General features: G+C 34.3%; 2 protein-coding genes across 4 annotated transcripts in view; both read right to left on the reverse strand.

Annotated features, from left to right (window-relative positions):
- Nucleotides 1–1,940, reverse strand: part of LOC116344530 (neurogenic locus Notch protein) — a 99,585-nt gene extending 97,645 nt beyond the window's left edge. Inside the window, exon 1 of the mRNA XM_031773132.1 lies at nt 934–1,940. Within this exon, the coding sequence (XP_031628992.1) occupies nt 934–1,000 (67 nt within the window). The 5' untranslated portion in view covers nt 1,001–1,940. The remainder of the gene's footprint in view (nt 1–933) is intronic.
- Nucleotides 1,941–2,878: 938 nt separating this feature from the next.
- LOC116343774 (glucose-6-phosphate 1-dehydrogenase) lies at nt 2,879–12,832 on the reverse strand. Of its 3 annotated transcripts, none has more exons than XM_031771997.1 (5): nt 12,643–12,832; nt 7,771–7,913; nt 4,654–5,018; nt 3,718–4,519; nt 2,879–3,643 (listed from the first exon to the last, which is right to left on the reverse strand). In XM_031771997.1, exons 1-5 carry the CDS (start codon nt 12,647–12,649, stop codon nt 3,386–3,388), a joined length of 1,575 nt encoding a protein of 524 aa, XP_031627857.1. In that variant the 5' UTR covers nt 12,650–12,832; the 3' UTR covers nt 2,879–3,385. The 3 variants fall into 3 exon arrangements, with proteins under 3 accessions (XP_031627857.1, XP_031627858.1, XP_031627859.1); XM_031771998.1 differs by lacking the exon at nt 12,643–12,832 and adding an exon at nt 9,328–9,477; XM_031771999.1 differs by lacking the exon at nt 12,643–12,832 and adding an exon at nt 9,019–9,040.
- Between the last annotated feature and the right edge of the window lie 273 nt (nt 12,833–13,105).

A 13,105-nucleotide genomic window follows, 5' to 3' on the forward strand; every position in this document is an offset into this window, starting at 1 on the left:
GTTTATGTTTAATAGGCGTAATTTTTAATCTGGTTTCATGTAAAAAACTATTCCGAAGAATACTTGAAAAGAAAATTGCGAAAATTAGATCACCGACAACAGAGAAGAAAAAAAATTAAACTCAAGCATATTGACATGTCAATGATGATCGATGCCCAACACAAAAAAATGTTTCTAATCCATAAGGATCGTATGTCGAATTGTTCATGCAAGAGCACAAAAGGACGGGACAATCGATGGCAGTGCTGCAAAAATAAGAAGGTTCGTCGCTTGAACTATTCTATTTTTTCTATGCGTGTGTATGTGTGTGTTTTTTCAATTTCTATTCCAAGCAATGGCATAGCTGTTGCACACCTGCGCACCCAATACCATTCCATTCCGAATGCATTTTGTTTGAAATTTGAGCATTGAATAGATTTTAAGATAGTTTTTTTCTGCATTTGTCGTCTTCAATGTTGTTTTTTTGTGTTTCTTCTGCTTTTTCCATGTTTAATGGCAATGAGCTGAAAATTTACCCAAACGGACGGAAGAGAAAACTGTATTATGGCAGTAATTTAATTGTAGGTAGGTAGGTAGATAGGTAGAAAAGGAAATACAGTTTTATTGCTGAACAAACAAACACACACACTTTTTCAAACACAAATCTTTATTACGGTCATTGTTCGAAACTGACAAAATTCATTTGGGTTGAGATAAGCTTGCGATAAAATAACACAACAAATGTGATAGAGCAAAATATGAAAATTCACGCATTTCACTTGCACACACATGCCAAAAAAAGTTTTTTTTTGTTTCGTTTTAATTTAGTCATATAAAGACAGTCACTGTTTAAAGCGCAAATTATTCGACCAAAGAAGAATCATCAAAAAAAATGTTCTTTTTCGTTGCTAATTTGCATATAATATTCATTTAGATTAAAAAAGAAGCACTCACCTTCCGTTCCAGAGATTAATCCACAAAGTAAAATCGTACAGACAAATAATTTAATCCAAATATCCATTTTGTCAAATAGCCTGTTTGTTAACCACATTTTGAGCCACTTTGTTTTTCAAAAGCACGGTTCGCAAGAAAAGAATTCTCTTTTTGTGTGGTTGTTTTTGATCGTTTTTCGTTTCTTTTCCGATATCTGTTTTGCTGCGCTAATTTTTCTGGCTTTTTTTTCTTCAAAAAAACTATAAATTATATCGTTTAATAATATTTATTATTATATTAATCCTTCGTTTACATTTGTCCACACTGTTTATCGTTCACTTTAAATTGTTTTCAATTTAGCGTATATAAAATATACGCTGCAACTTGTTTTCTCTCTCCTTCTTCCTTTTGAAATGATGCACTTTGGAATGTTAGTTTCACAAATAAAAAAAAACGAATTCCGTTTCATTCACTGTACGGTTGAAACAACATCAAACAAATCAATGGTTGAAAATTATTCGCATAAAATCCAACTCACGATTGCCGACGATTGTCCGTTGTTCAAGTAATCCATTTCATCGTTTTCATTCATATTTCACCGCACCTCAATTTTAGCAAGGCAAATCATTGAAACTTTAAAATTGTCACCACAAACTACGAATTCACACAATTTTCAATGTACTTTATGTCACCTGGCTTCACAGCCAATTCAATTTCTCTCTTCCTTGCACTAGAATACGACACGGTACGATTCGGCTTGTTTTCCACTACACGAGCTAACACTTCTTTCGTTGAACCGTTTTTGTTATAAAAATTTCTCTATGTTGTTTTTTTAAACAAAATCTATCGGTTAGTTTTGAAACTCAAATTTAAACATAATACGAATAAAATTGTAAAATAATTCGTAAAATGAAAAAGAAATAAAACAAAAAAGTGAAAACAAACAAAAAGTTTAAAAACTGAAATTTGTTTGACTAAAAAAAGTCAGTTACACATGCGCGCAGCTATCCAGTTTGTTAAACGGCTCAAACTATAGTAACCGATGCATCTGTTCCATGTCTTTTTCTCGCACTCAGTTCAATCCACGGCGCACCCATACACACATAACGCAAGCGCACACATTCACAATGCACGACGCTACACAGCATAGGCAAGAATGTATTAGAACGATTTACTTTGTTTACTCGTAGCCGCTTATCGGTCGTTTTCGCTTGTTGTCTCTTTCGCATTCATCGCATTCATTGCGCGTGACATTATCCGGTTGACTCGCTCATCGCTTTGGTATATGCAGCGTCAATGTTTCTACTGTGAACATTTATGCTGCATTCTTGTCTTCACATTGATATCAAACACTCTTGTTCAATTCTTCCTACCAAAATGGCGTCCATTCTTTTGAACTACTGCAATTTTTTTTTGTATAGGATCAACTCTAGTACTCTCTTCATGTCAATTGTAGCAACTGTTTGAATTACAAATGTGGAAATCGATCGTTTATGCTGTGCATTTTTCAAAGAATCAATTCTTTTTTTTCATTTCAAAGTTTTTTTTATTGGTGTAAAAATATTGATATATTTTTTTTTTAATTTTATTTCAACGAAATTGTACAGATATTTTTTTTTCTCTCAGTAAAATAGTTTTTAAACGAGATTAAAAGACGTAGTAGATTCAATAATGGCTTCCACATACATCATAACTAGGTTTACTTCACTCAAACAGGTTTCTTTGCCACTCTTCAATGAGAAGAGAGCACACAGTTTTCATATGTCAGCAGAGAGGGAATTGAACAGCCGGCGAGAGTAAAACGTAAATATCACAGGGTGATTCTGCGGTTTTATGTTTAACCGTTCATGTGATAGTCGTTACTTCAGATATGTAATGCGCGATGAAAAGAGAAGAAAAATAGGGAAATAAGAATAAAATGAGAAAAACTGAAAAATAAATAAATAAAAATAGCAATTTTTTCACATTTGTATATGCAAAGTAAAAAGTAAAGTGATTCTTTATTGAAACAAAAAAATCCAACAAAATTCCTAAACAAACAATAAATTCTGAAACAAAATACTTGCTTGCGTATGTCTACTAAAAAAAAGAAAAACCATAAGAGCGCGCGGGTTAATTTTTGTACGTATGGAAAAACCATATTCGAACCTAGAGAATGCGACCGATTATAAAAACGATATCAAAATTGTCTTATTTTCTCATATTGTCCGATCGCACGCCGAATACATTGGTTGAGCATGTGATCTCGGCATTGGAATTATGATAATCACAGTGACTTTGAGACAGTTTTTGGTTAAACTTAACGCATCAATTTTGTTTCCGTGGTGCGAACGTTCATGAATCGTCTTGTTTAAACTTTTTTTTTCAATGAAATATTATGTCTAATTAAAATATCCTTAGGTATCCGATGTGCGGTCAAATTTGTTAGGAATGTGTAGTAAATAAAATATATATAAGTATGTTGGTGTATTGATCATGGTTGCTTTGGTTTCCATTTGTATGATCCATAGTATTTGAAGTTGTTTTCGGTGCATTTTTCATTTGCTTCCTTTGGACCACGTGAACCGTACACATATGGAATTGGTGGCACCTGTTTCGATTCGATTTCATGCAATAGTGGTGTGAATATCCGCCAAGCTTCCTCCAGCTCATCTGAACGAACGAAATGCATTTGAGATCCGCAGAATACATCCAAAATGAGACGTTCATATGCATCAGGCAATTTAACTTCCTGCAAGGGGAATGAGAAAAAAAACAAATCTTAGATTCTTTGTTGAAATTAGAAGGAAAAATCCCTTTCATTACCTTATAACGGCATCCATATGTAAGATCCAATTCAGTTTCTTCCATATCGAAAGTGATGCCGGGTGATTTGGTCATCATTTTAACGTACAACGCTTCTCCTGGTTGTACACGAATAACTAATTCATTACGTTTTGGTTTTCCTTCGAAAATATCGCCGGGAACATCGTGATACTGAATACGAACTTCGGCTTTGCGTTCATTAAGTGCTTTGCCACATCGTAAGATGAATGGAACACCATCCCAACGTTCGTTGTTAATGCGTAGCACGGCCAACGCATAAGTTGGTGTTGTTGAGCCAGCCGGAACGGTTGGATCATCTCTGTATCCCATTTTAGCTTCACCCTCACCATTTGGATCGGCAACATATTGACCCAAAACCGTATCTTCCAGCTTAATGTTATCGATACTCTTCAACACTTTTACTTTTTCATTACGAATGTCATCCGGATGGCATGAGGCCGGTTTTTCCATAGCAACCAACGATAGAATTTGCAACAAATGGTTTTGCATCACATCACGAATAATGCCGAATTCATCGAAATAACCACCACGACCACCGGTTCCAAATGGCTCTTTGAATGTTATCATAACGGCAGCAATATTCTCACGATTCCATGTTGGACTGAAGATTTTATTTCCAAATCGAATGGTCATCAAATTTTGTACCATTTCTTTTCCCAAATAGTGATCGATACGATAAAGTTGTTCTTCCGAGAATAATTTTCCCAAGTGATCGCTCAATTTTTTTGATGAATCCGCATCTTTGCCGAATGGTTTTTCAATGATCACACGATTCCAACCTCTGTTTGAAGAGAGAGTGAGTGAAAGAGAGGAAAAATCATTAATTATGTTAAAAGACAATCTCCAATGAAAGCGACAATTAAAAAAAGAGAAAGAATTCCAAAACAAAAAAATTAAGAAAGTTGTTATACTCACTTTTCACCCATACAAGTGGCTTTGATCAATTCCGTTACCGAATCGAAAACCGATGGTGGAAGTGCCAAATAAAATAAACGGTTTGCATGTGGTACATTTTCGAATTTTTTAATTTCCTGGTTCAAAAGTTCAAAGTCACGACGAGAGTCATAGCCTCCAGCGAAGTAATAATTCAAACGCCAGAATTCTTCGTATCGAGCTTGTTCGCCAGATTTGACTTGCATGTATGGATCACACTTGGCACGAAGCTCGGCTGTCGTCAATTTGGAGCGAGCATATCCATAAAAAATGGTGCCGGTTGGCAACAAATTGTCACGGAACAACCACCATAATGTTGGATAGATTTTCTTTTTTGCCAAATCACCCTGAAAACCAAACGAAATCAAAATGTTAATTTTAATTAACATACACGATGTACAGTAGAGTGTTTCCGTAGTCAAAAAATAATAAAATGGTAGTCGTTAATTAAAAGTGCAAAAAATTCTAAGACAAATCATGACATTTACACAAAGCATCGAATGATATTGACACTTCCCGAAGCAAAAAATTCTTTATAGCAAAATGTGTCTAATGTCAAAATATTGAATTAGCATTATTGATGTGAACCGAGCCTTATGACATTTGACGTTCATTTCATTGGTTTTCGTAATGTCATAATCGCCGCTTCATCCATACCGAGAACATGTTTATCGTTGTAAATACAAAGTTTACGCAGCAGTGTTAATTCCAATTCAACGTTTCAATTATTCTACGATTTTGTTAGTAATTCATATTATTTTCGATATACGTGCGTTTTGTATCAATTTATTCCGAATTGTTCAACACTTGATCGATCGATTGATCCGGAGTCCAAGCAGATTGTTGAATTCAAATCACCGTGAGTAAACTTAATTTACAGTGAAAATTGAAGTGAAAAATATTGGTGAATTCATCGGTAAAAATTATTATTTTTGATGAGATTGCCAGCGAATACACGATTAATTCAAAATTTGAATTACGTGCTTATTCTAAGCAGTTATTCATCTCCTTCTTATTGTGAAATTCATTCTTATTTCATAGCACGACATATAAGCCATTTGTAACGTGAAATATATTTAAACTAGTCCAATAATTATTTAACGTTGAACATATTAACAGTAACATTACATTTTATGAAAAAAGTAATGTATTTCACAATTATTCTGCAGTACATAATTCTGTTGCGTGTGGTGGTGAAATTCATTTCAAGCAGTGATACCCACTTTGAATTGGTTCCATTGTTTAGAGAAGAGAAACAATAACTCGCTTATCAAAGAAATGTGTTTAAATTTTTTTTTTCTCTCTAAATCACGTGCGAAATGCCAAAGCAAAGCGTTGGAGCAAAAAGTTTACCGAAGAGGAGCGCCGAGATAGAGAAAACCGTGAGCTGTACCCGGTGATGCCATCACCAAAAGGGTCACATTGGCTGGACTACATCAAGCACCGAATCAAGATGATGAAGCATGGAATCTGCGCTTACTCGACTGCCAAGTACACTCGACTCGCCTTGGACAAACACATCAAAAGCAGTAGTGTTGTCGACAATTGGGTGGAAAAGGTTACCGATAAGCAATCGACATTGTTTCTTTTTGGTGCTGATGGGGAAGTACCACCTGACAGCCGAATAAGTATCAAAAAGCACGTGCGGTGTCCAGGGGTTCGTTTGACTTTGAGGTCAATAAAGAAACGTCGAGATTGTGCCATAGAGCTGGTGGACGAATGGGGATCATCTCAAACAGACGCAAGATGTATGAAGCGATTCCAAAACCAGCCCAAATCGGCCAGATTCAAGAAATGCCGGTGCATACCCGACGCCAGAACATTGCTGCCAATAAAAATTGTGTCAAAGTTGGGCAAGAAGGATCTATCGGAATTTCGATTGTTGCAACGCGCCATGAACGAAGCATTGGAAGAAAACGAGCCTTTATTGTCAAAAGTAAAAAGTTACTATAAAAACTGGCAATTAAACCTCGAATGCTCTGTAACTTGGCATCGTGACGTCGTGGCTGCTAAGAACATTCTGCTGAAAGGTAAGGCTAATTGACGATACAATTGCGATTGAATGATTACTTAAGAAGATTCATTTGTTTGATTTTTCAGGACTATGGACATTGCTAGGACTTCCGATACCGGATGCGATCAATAGATATAAAGCCCGCGATGCTGTCGCTGAGGCCGCCGAAGTAGCCGCTGATGTCGCTGAAGCAGCTGCTGCTGCTGCCGCCAACGTAGATAATGATGTAGAAATGTTCGAGTACGACCAGCAGCCAGCTGATCATGCTGTCTAATTAGCACAACGCAAACAAAAAAAAAACAATTGTAACATTAATTATTAAGGCTATCCCGACCATGTGGGATAGTAGCGTAGCAAAAGGTTGACACCCCATTTGGTTGTTGTTGACTGCGCAGGAGTACAAATGGGGCGTTTTTTCTTTGTAAGTAACATTCAATTTTGAAAACAGTTTTTTGCTTCGGGAAGCGTGACCATCAGTCGATGCTTTGTGTAAATGTCATGATTTGTCTTAGAATTATTTGCACTTTTAATTAACGACTACCATTTTTTTATTTTCAGATATGAGAAACACCCTAATGTACAGTTTACTCGGAATGTCGAATTTAATTTGATATTTTAATTCTTCATTGGGCACAATCGTGAAAACCGACCCAAATCATATTTTAAGGTTGTAGTTTTTGAATAAATCACTTAAGAATGTACTTAGGTCTGCTCTTTTGCGACTAAAGCACAAGACCGTTCCCAAACAGACAATATATTAAGCTGCCGTCATCTGGATATTTCAGCTCATCTGGATGCCGTCAGCAGATGATACAAAGTGAAAACAATAGAAGTGATTGTTATAGGTATATAAGCTTGTTATATACTGGTATTACTATAACAATCACTTCTATTGTTTTCACTACGCATCATCTGCTGACGGCATCCAGATGAGCTAAAATATCCAGATGACGGCAGCTAAATATATTGTCTGTTCCCAAATAAGAGGAAATGTATTTAACTGAAACGTGTGTATTCACACATTCGGAATATTTGGTTCCTTAAAACAAAACAATTTCGAAAAAAAAGAAAACGAACAAACATACCGATGCACCAAACGTAATGAATACGTGAGGATATGAACCATCAAAATGAGCGCCTTCAACTCGATCCATGCTGTTTGATTTAAGTGAGCGTCGAATTAGTTTTAACGCTTCTTCGGTTGTATTCGATGAATCCGACCCGTGTCCTGTAAGCAAATCCCGAAAGCAAAAACGTTTAACTTGATTAGTTTGGCTACATATACACAGTGGAAATCTAAAGCTAAATCAGCTGTTTATCATTCGTTTAACCAAAATAAACACGTGAATTGAAATGTCGAAAAAGTTGGTGATAAATTTTTTTCATTAAAAAAAACCAACAAAAAGATATGGAAAAAAAATGTATACAAGTGATAAGCATATCGTTCGATAGTAATCAATAAATGTACTGCGCTTTTAATTATGTTCAATTATTAAAAATAGAACAAAAAAATGCGATATATTGTATCATACGATAGCGATGTGCTTAACCATTTCAAGTGGAACAATTGAAAGTCATTGACAATTTATAAAAAAAATTGAGATTTGTTCTGATCAAAAGCCAGGAAACAAGTTGGTTAATCCGTTTGCTGTTGTGTATGTGCACACTGCACCAAAACTAGTTTGCCATGAAAGACATAATTCAACTCTGTATCAAACTGCGACGTTATTAATCTTCTTAGATTACGTGCATAAAAGCACATAACTATCAACAAGCACTCGTTCTTTCGAATTTTTGCCTCCGTGAACTTTGACATTAACTGTTTAATGAACTTGTTGAATAGCTAATTAATTTTTAAATCGAAACCAAAAACGTGTCTTCAAAATTAGTTAGTATTTGTAAGTTAGAATTATTCATGAGATAAATAGAAACTCACGAATTATAAATCCAAATTTATGCAGATAAAAAAAGTGAAAAGGTTCAATTGGTCTAAATTTAAAAAAAATTGGCGCACATCGATAAAGCGGTTTATTCGATGTTCCTAACCATTTTACAATGTTAATGGTATTCAATCACACGCACAACAATCGAAAGTAAAAAAAAATGACGTAGTCAATTCTATTTTTTTGTTATCGTACTTTTATGAAGTCATATCAATTACATATCATATAATTTCATTTTTCATTGCGATAAATTGCTGAACCACACAATTTCTGAATGTCAACAGTTAAAACGCCAAACAGTATTAAATCTGATTGTGCGCACGACTTTCTGTTGTCGTCAACTTCACTTGAAATAAACTTAAGTATAGATATTACAAAAGATTTCAATACGTTACGTATATTATTTCGAAAGATCACTTCTTTTTTGACACAATGCAACTAACGATTGAATGAAAAAAACGTTTACCGTCTGTCAAATCTCAAATTCAAATATTACTTATGTATGTGTGTGTACTTTTTTTATCGTAAAAATGGTTCAAAAACTGAAAATGTAAACACGTTACGTTGCGTTTGTAAGTGCAAGCACGAGGTAAATTTACATTTATCCGGTTGCGTATGACAACATTAGCAATATTTACTTTTTCAATGAGAAAGAAAAAATATCTATCAAATTGAAAGAGAAACAAATGAAATTTTTACCTCAGCTCGCTGTTCGGTTTGGCGACTGTTGGTATTCACACACAAAATTTGACTAAATGATTCGATGTGATGGAGAAAAAGGCTAGACCGCTTACGAAAAACACAAAATTCTTTCTAACCTTGTCGAAGCGGTAGCAAAACGACGAATAAGCAAATCGAACCACTTGTTACGTGCGATAAACTCAACACACATAAATTCCTTTACTTTTTACACATATTTACTCAAATATTTCTGTTTCTTTTTCGTACAATAATCATCATATGGGAATAAAAAAGTGCGCGTGTAAATAGAAAACCAAAAGGGAAAAAACACAACGTAAAATTTTGTTGTAAACCGTACGTTAGTAGAAGCACATGTGCACACGGTATTTGTCGCATGGAACGCTTCGACACGATAACGAAAGAGAGGAATGAGAAAAAGAAACGAGACAACAAAAGATTTGTGTTGAACAAAACAAAGCAGTTCATTCATTTGTGATTTGCAAATGCACACAAACACATGCACACATTTTTAGTTGTATGAAGTCGATTTGTGCGTTTTCAAATGTTTGCGTTTGTCATTTATCGACGTCACTGTGTATTATTTTACATAAAGTTTTTGCGCTTGAGTGGACTCGGTGTTTAATGATGTTGGCAAATATAAATCTGTGTTTGTGCAAAGCATCGCATTTAATTGGCGAAAGTCAAGTTCATGACTTACACGTACACTTTTCCATGGTTCAAATATCGTAAGATACTTGCCGCTATTTTTGAATTGATTACGATCGTACGATCGTTTTCACCGATAATTTATCGATTGGTTTATTGGTATTGATTTCTAATAGGGAACTTTTATTTTAAACGGCTTTAAGATTTTTTTAACCCCTTTGAGAAACTGGTTATTACGCAAACTTAGGTATGAACAATTAGAGATCAAAGATTTAAAAAACGATTTAAACGTAGCCATTAAATTTAAGAGACAAAATGAAGTCGGAACTAAATCTAAACGCGCTTTTTTTAATTATACGCAATAAAAAGACCAACAACAACAGGCAATAATTTAATTAACGCTCATATCTAATTATTGTTCATAAATTTGATTAACACTATGCTAAGCGCCGTACGCGCTTTCAACGATAGTATTCCAAAAAAAAGTTGCTAAACAAAATTTAATACAAAGACAGTTTTGATTCTAAATTTAATTTGTTGATACAGAACTGCAAGTTGTCTTCAAATTCAATTGTTTATTATCATAATCACGTGCTTATACAAAGAAAGCGAATAAAAAACCACGCAATGTCATGACATAAATTGTTATAATTTATGACCAAATGATTTCGTTTATTCCCTAATGGAACGTCAACGCAATCACTGATAACATTTCAAACTCAATAAACTTGCATACATGTTATATAAAAAAGTGATAAACGGAAAAAAGATCTTTTCATTCAGTGATAAGAAAAAACTAGTACATTTCATGCGGACTTTTTTTTGCGAGACTTAAATTGATTACTTGATTGACTTAGAGTGTATTGTTGGTATACGTGCTCGTATGACGGAGCTCACTATTCCATTATTTTGCATCATGACTCAGGACTTTAACCTTCAGCAAGATCACCGAATTGACCATCAAAAGTATTATATTCATGCCGATAGGCCGTAGAAACTAGTCATATCCCAAAGAATTCGTACGGAAAACTTTTTGTGCCACAAAACTGGATTTACCTTCCAGTTTTTTTCTTCAAAAACCGCAGTCAATCCGATGAGCAATGTTTTGGATACGTTTTTCTTTATTTAATTCAAAATAAGTTATGAGTTGTTAAGTGTTGTATTTTCATTGAAAAAAAAAATTGCTTTTCTCGGTCAATTTAAGTTTGCATATGCGACGGTTATGTAAGATATGCGTTGCATATTATCCATATATGTCGTGAAAATGTCGCCACCACCAGGTTAGGAGGTGAAATTAATAAAAAAATCTCTAGAATTCATGTCATAAAAATGGAATTGGCCAAGAGCAAAAAAACAAGAAATAAAAAACGCATAAAATTGTTCAAGTGTGAATTTTATCGCATTAAAATGTATTGACCGTTTTAATGAATAGTTGATCGATTCAAAAGGTGAAACATAGAGTTTGACTTTGCTGAAATATTGTTTCAATCATCGTGTGAGATAGCTAAATGTTCATGCTTTTTTTTCTGTCGTCGCGTCAATATTAATGATAGATTAGTTCATTTATTTCGATCTCAATCAATTTATCCTGTGCAAGGTTTCAAAGACATTGTGCAAATCAAATACAATAAGTAAAACAATATGTAACACTGTCTCAAGCAATTAAGAAAAACAAAAATGCGTGACGGAAACTATGCAATCACATTGACCTAAAAAAAGTAAAACTAAGTCTCGAATCCATTCACTATGATTTCATTCTGCATTGGATTTGTTGTTGCCACATATTTACACCAGCATTCGTGATCTAATGACGGTTACACAGAGTCTGGTCGGTAGTGGGTATATATTTTATTGTTGCACATAATTGCAACACTGACAATTACCCAATAGACATGTATAAAACCGTCTTTCTATCATATGCAATAAATAGCGATGAGATATGATAGAAAAAAGTAATACCGAGTACGAAATTTGTTTCTCGGGCGGTGTTGACAAGAACTCTTTTTCTATATTTAGCAGAATAGTATGATGACCGCTTGTATGCAACTTTTTATATTTTTAGGTTGATTGTTGAAAATTTCAACTGATTTCTAGCATCTTTGGGCGTTAATCGCGTTATTATCGGTTCACTAAATCTATTTAAAAAGAATTGTCACACCGAATAACCGAAGACTTATCAAAAATGCCACACAGATTTCGTACTCAATGCAGTGAGCAGAGAAACATTTGCCACCCGGGTCTAAAATAAACGCCGCTTCACCGGGTCTAAAGGTTAAAAATTGATATCATTTTTGCTGTACATAAATGTGTTTGTTTATTGTCCCACTGTTGTTCACGTCCAATAGAATTTGAAGAAATAATCTTAAAGCACAGTCCTTGAAATCAACGGAAATTTTGATCTTGAACAATGACTTTGAGAACTTTCTATTCATATTTGAATTTTCATAGAATGATTTTGGAAGTAAATTGTTTTTTTCTTTCGTATCGACCGGATATAACTTATAAATAAATTGGCTACTAAGATTTATTAAGAGAAAAAAACACGCACAGACAAACTTTGGTGATGACTTTTATTTTCGTAGACAAACACGCACTCAAATCACCTTATTCAAATATGATAATTGCAATTTAACGATGACTCTTGATTTCTATTTAATATTAACTCACCTGTCATTTTGATTGATTCTTTCAAAAATTAGACTTCAATTAAATTGAAAAGAAGAATTATTTCACAAACAAATGCCAATTTAGACAAATAGAGAACAAAGAAAAAAGCAAATTCTATCCAATGAAATTTGAAAGGCAATTAACCAAAAAGCGAATGAAAACACTTGCGCTCGCTGCAGTAACAAGACTAATACTACGCTGACATCGATTGGAAGTTTAAAAATATAACATTTGTATGTGTTGAAATACAGACGTTCACCTCTTCGGTAAAAATCAATGCTTTGCATATGAGCTCAACAACAAAGATTTGTTATTGCTTACGAGTCGCATGCTATCGATGTGTTGATGTTTTTCGTTCGGTATGATACGTCATCTTATGTACATTGCGTATGACAGAGCAATGAGTATATGGCGCTGTAGTAAACAATGCGTACAGCGTACACATACTGGTCAGTTTTGAGTT

Source organism: Contarinia nasturtii, unplaced genomic scaffold (genome assembly GCF_009176525.2).
Source record: "Contarinia nasturtii isolate CC-2019 unplaced genomic scaffold, AAFC_CNas_1.1 Cnas_scaffold_1037, whole genome shotgun sequence".
Taxonomy (NCBI): domain Eukaryota; kingdom Metazoa; phylum Arthropoda; class Insecta; order Diptera; family Cecidomyiidae; genus Contarinia; species Contarinia nasturtii.

Bases quoted from the DNA above. Each gene is read 5' to 3' on its own strand.
- LOC116343774 (XM_031771997.1), bottom strand. The intron at 5,019-7,770 runs GTATGTTTGTTC...TTTGGTTTTCAG, and splicing joins TCATTACGTTTGGTGCATCG to GGTGATTTGGCAAAAAAGAA. The intron at 3,644-3,717 runs GTAATGAAAGGG...TTCCCCTTGCAG, and splicing joins CATATGGATGCCGTTATAAG to GAAGTTAAATTGCCTGATGC.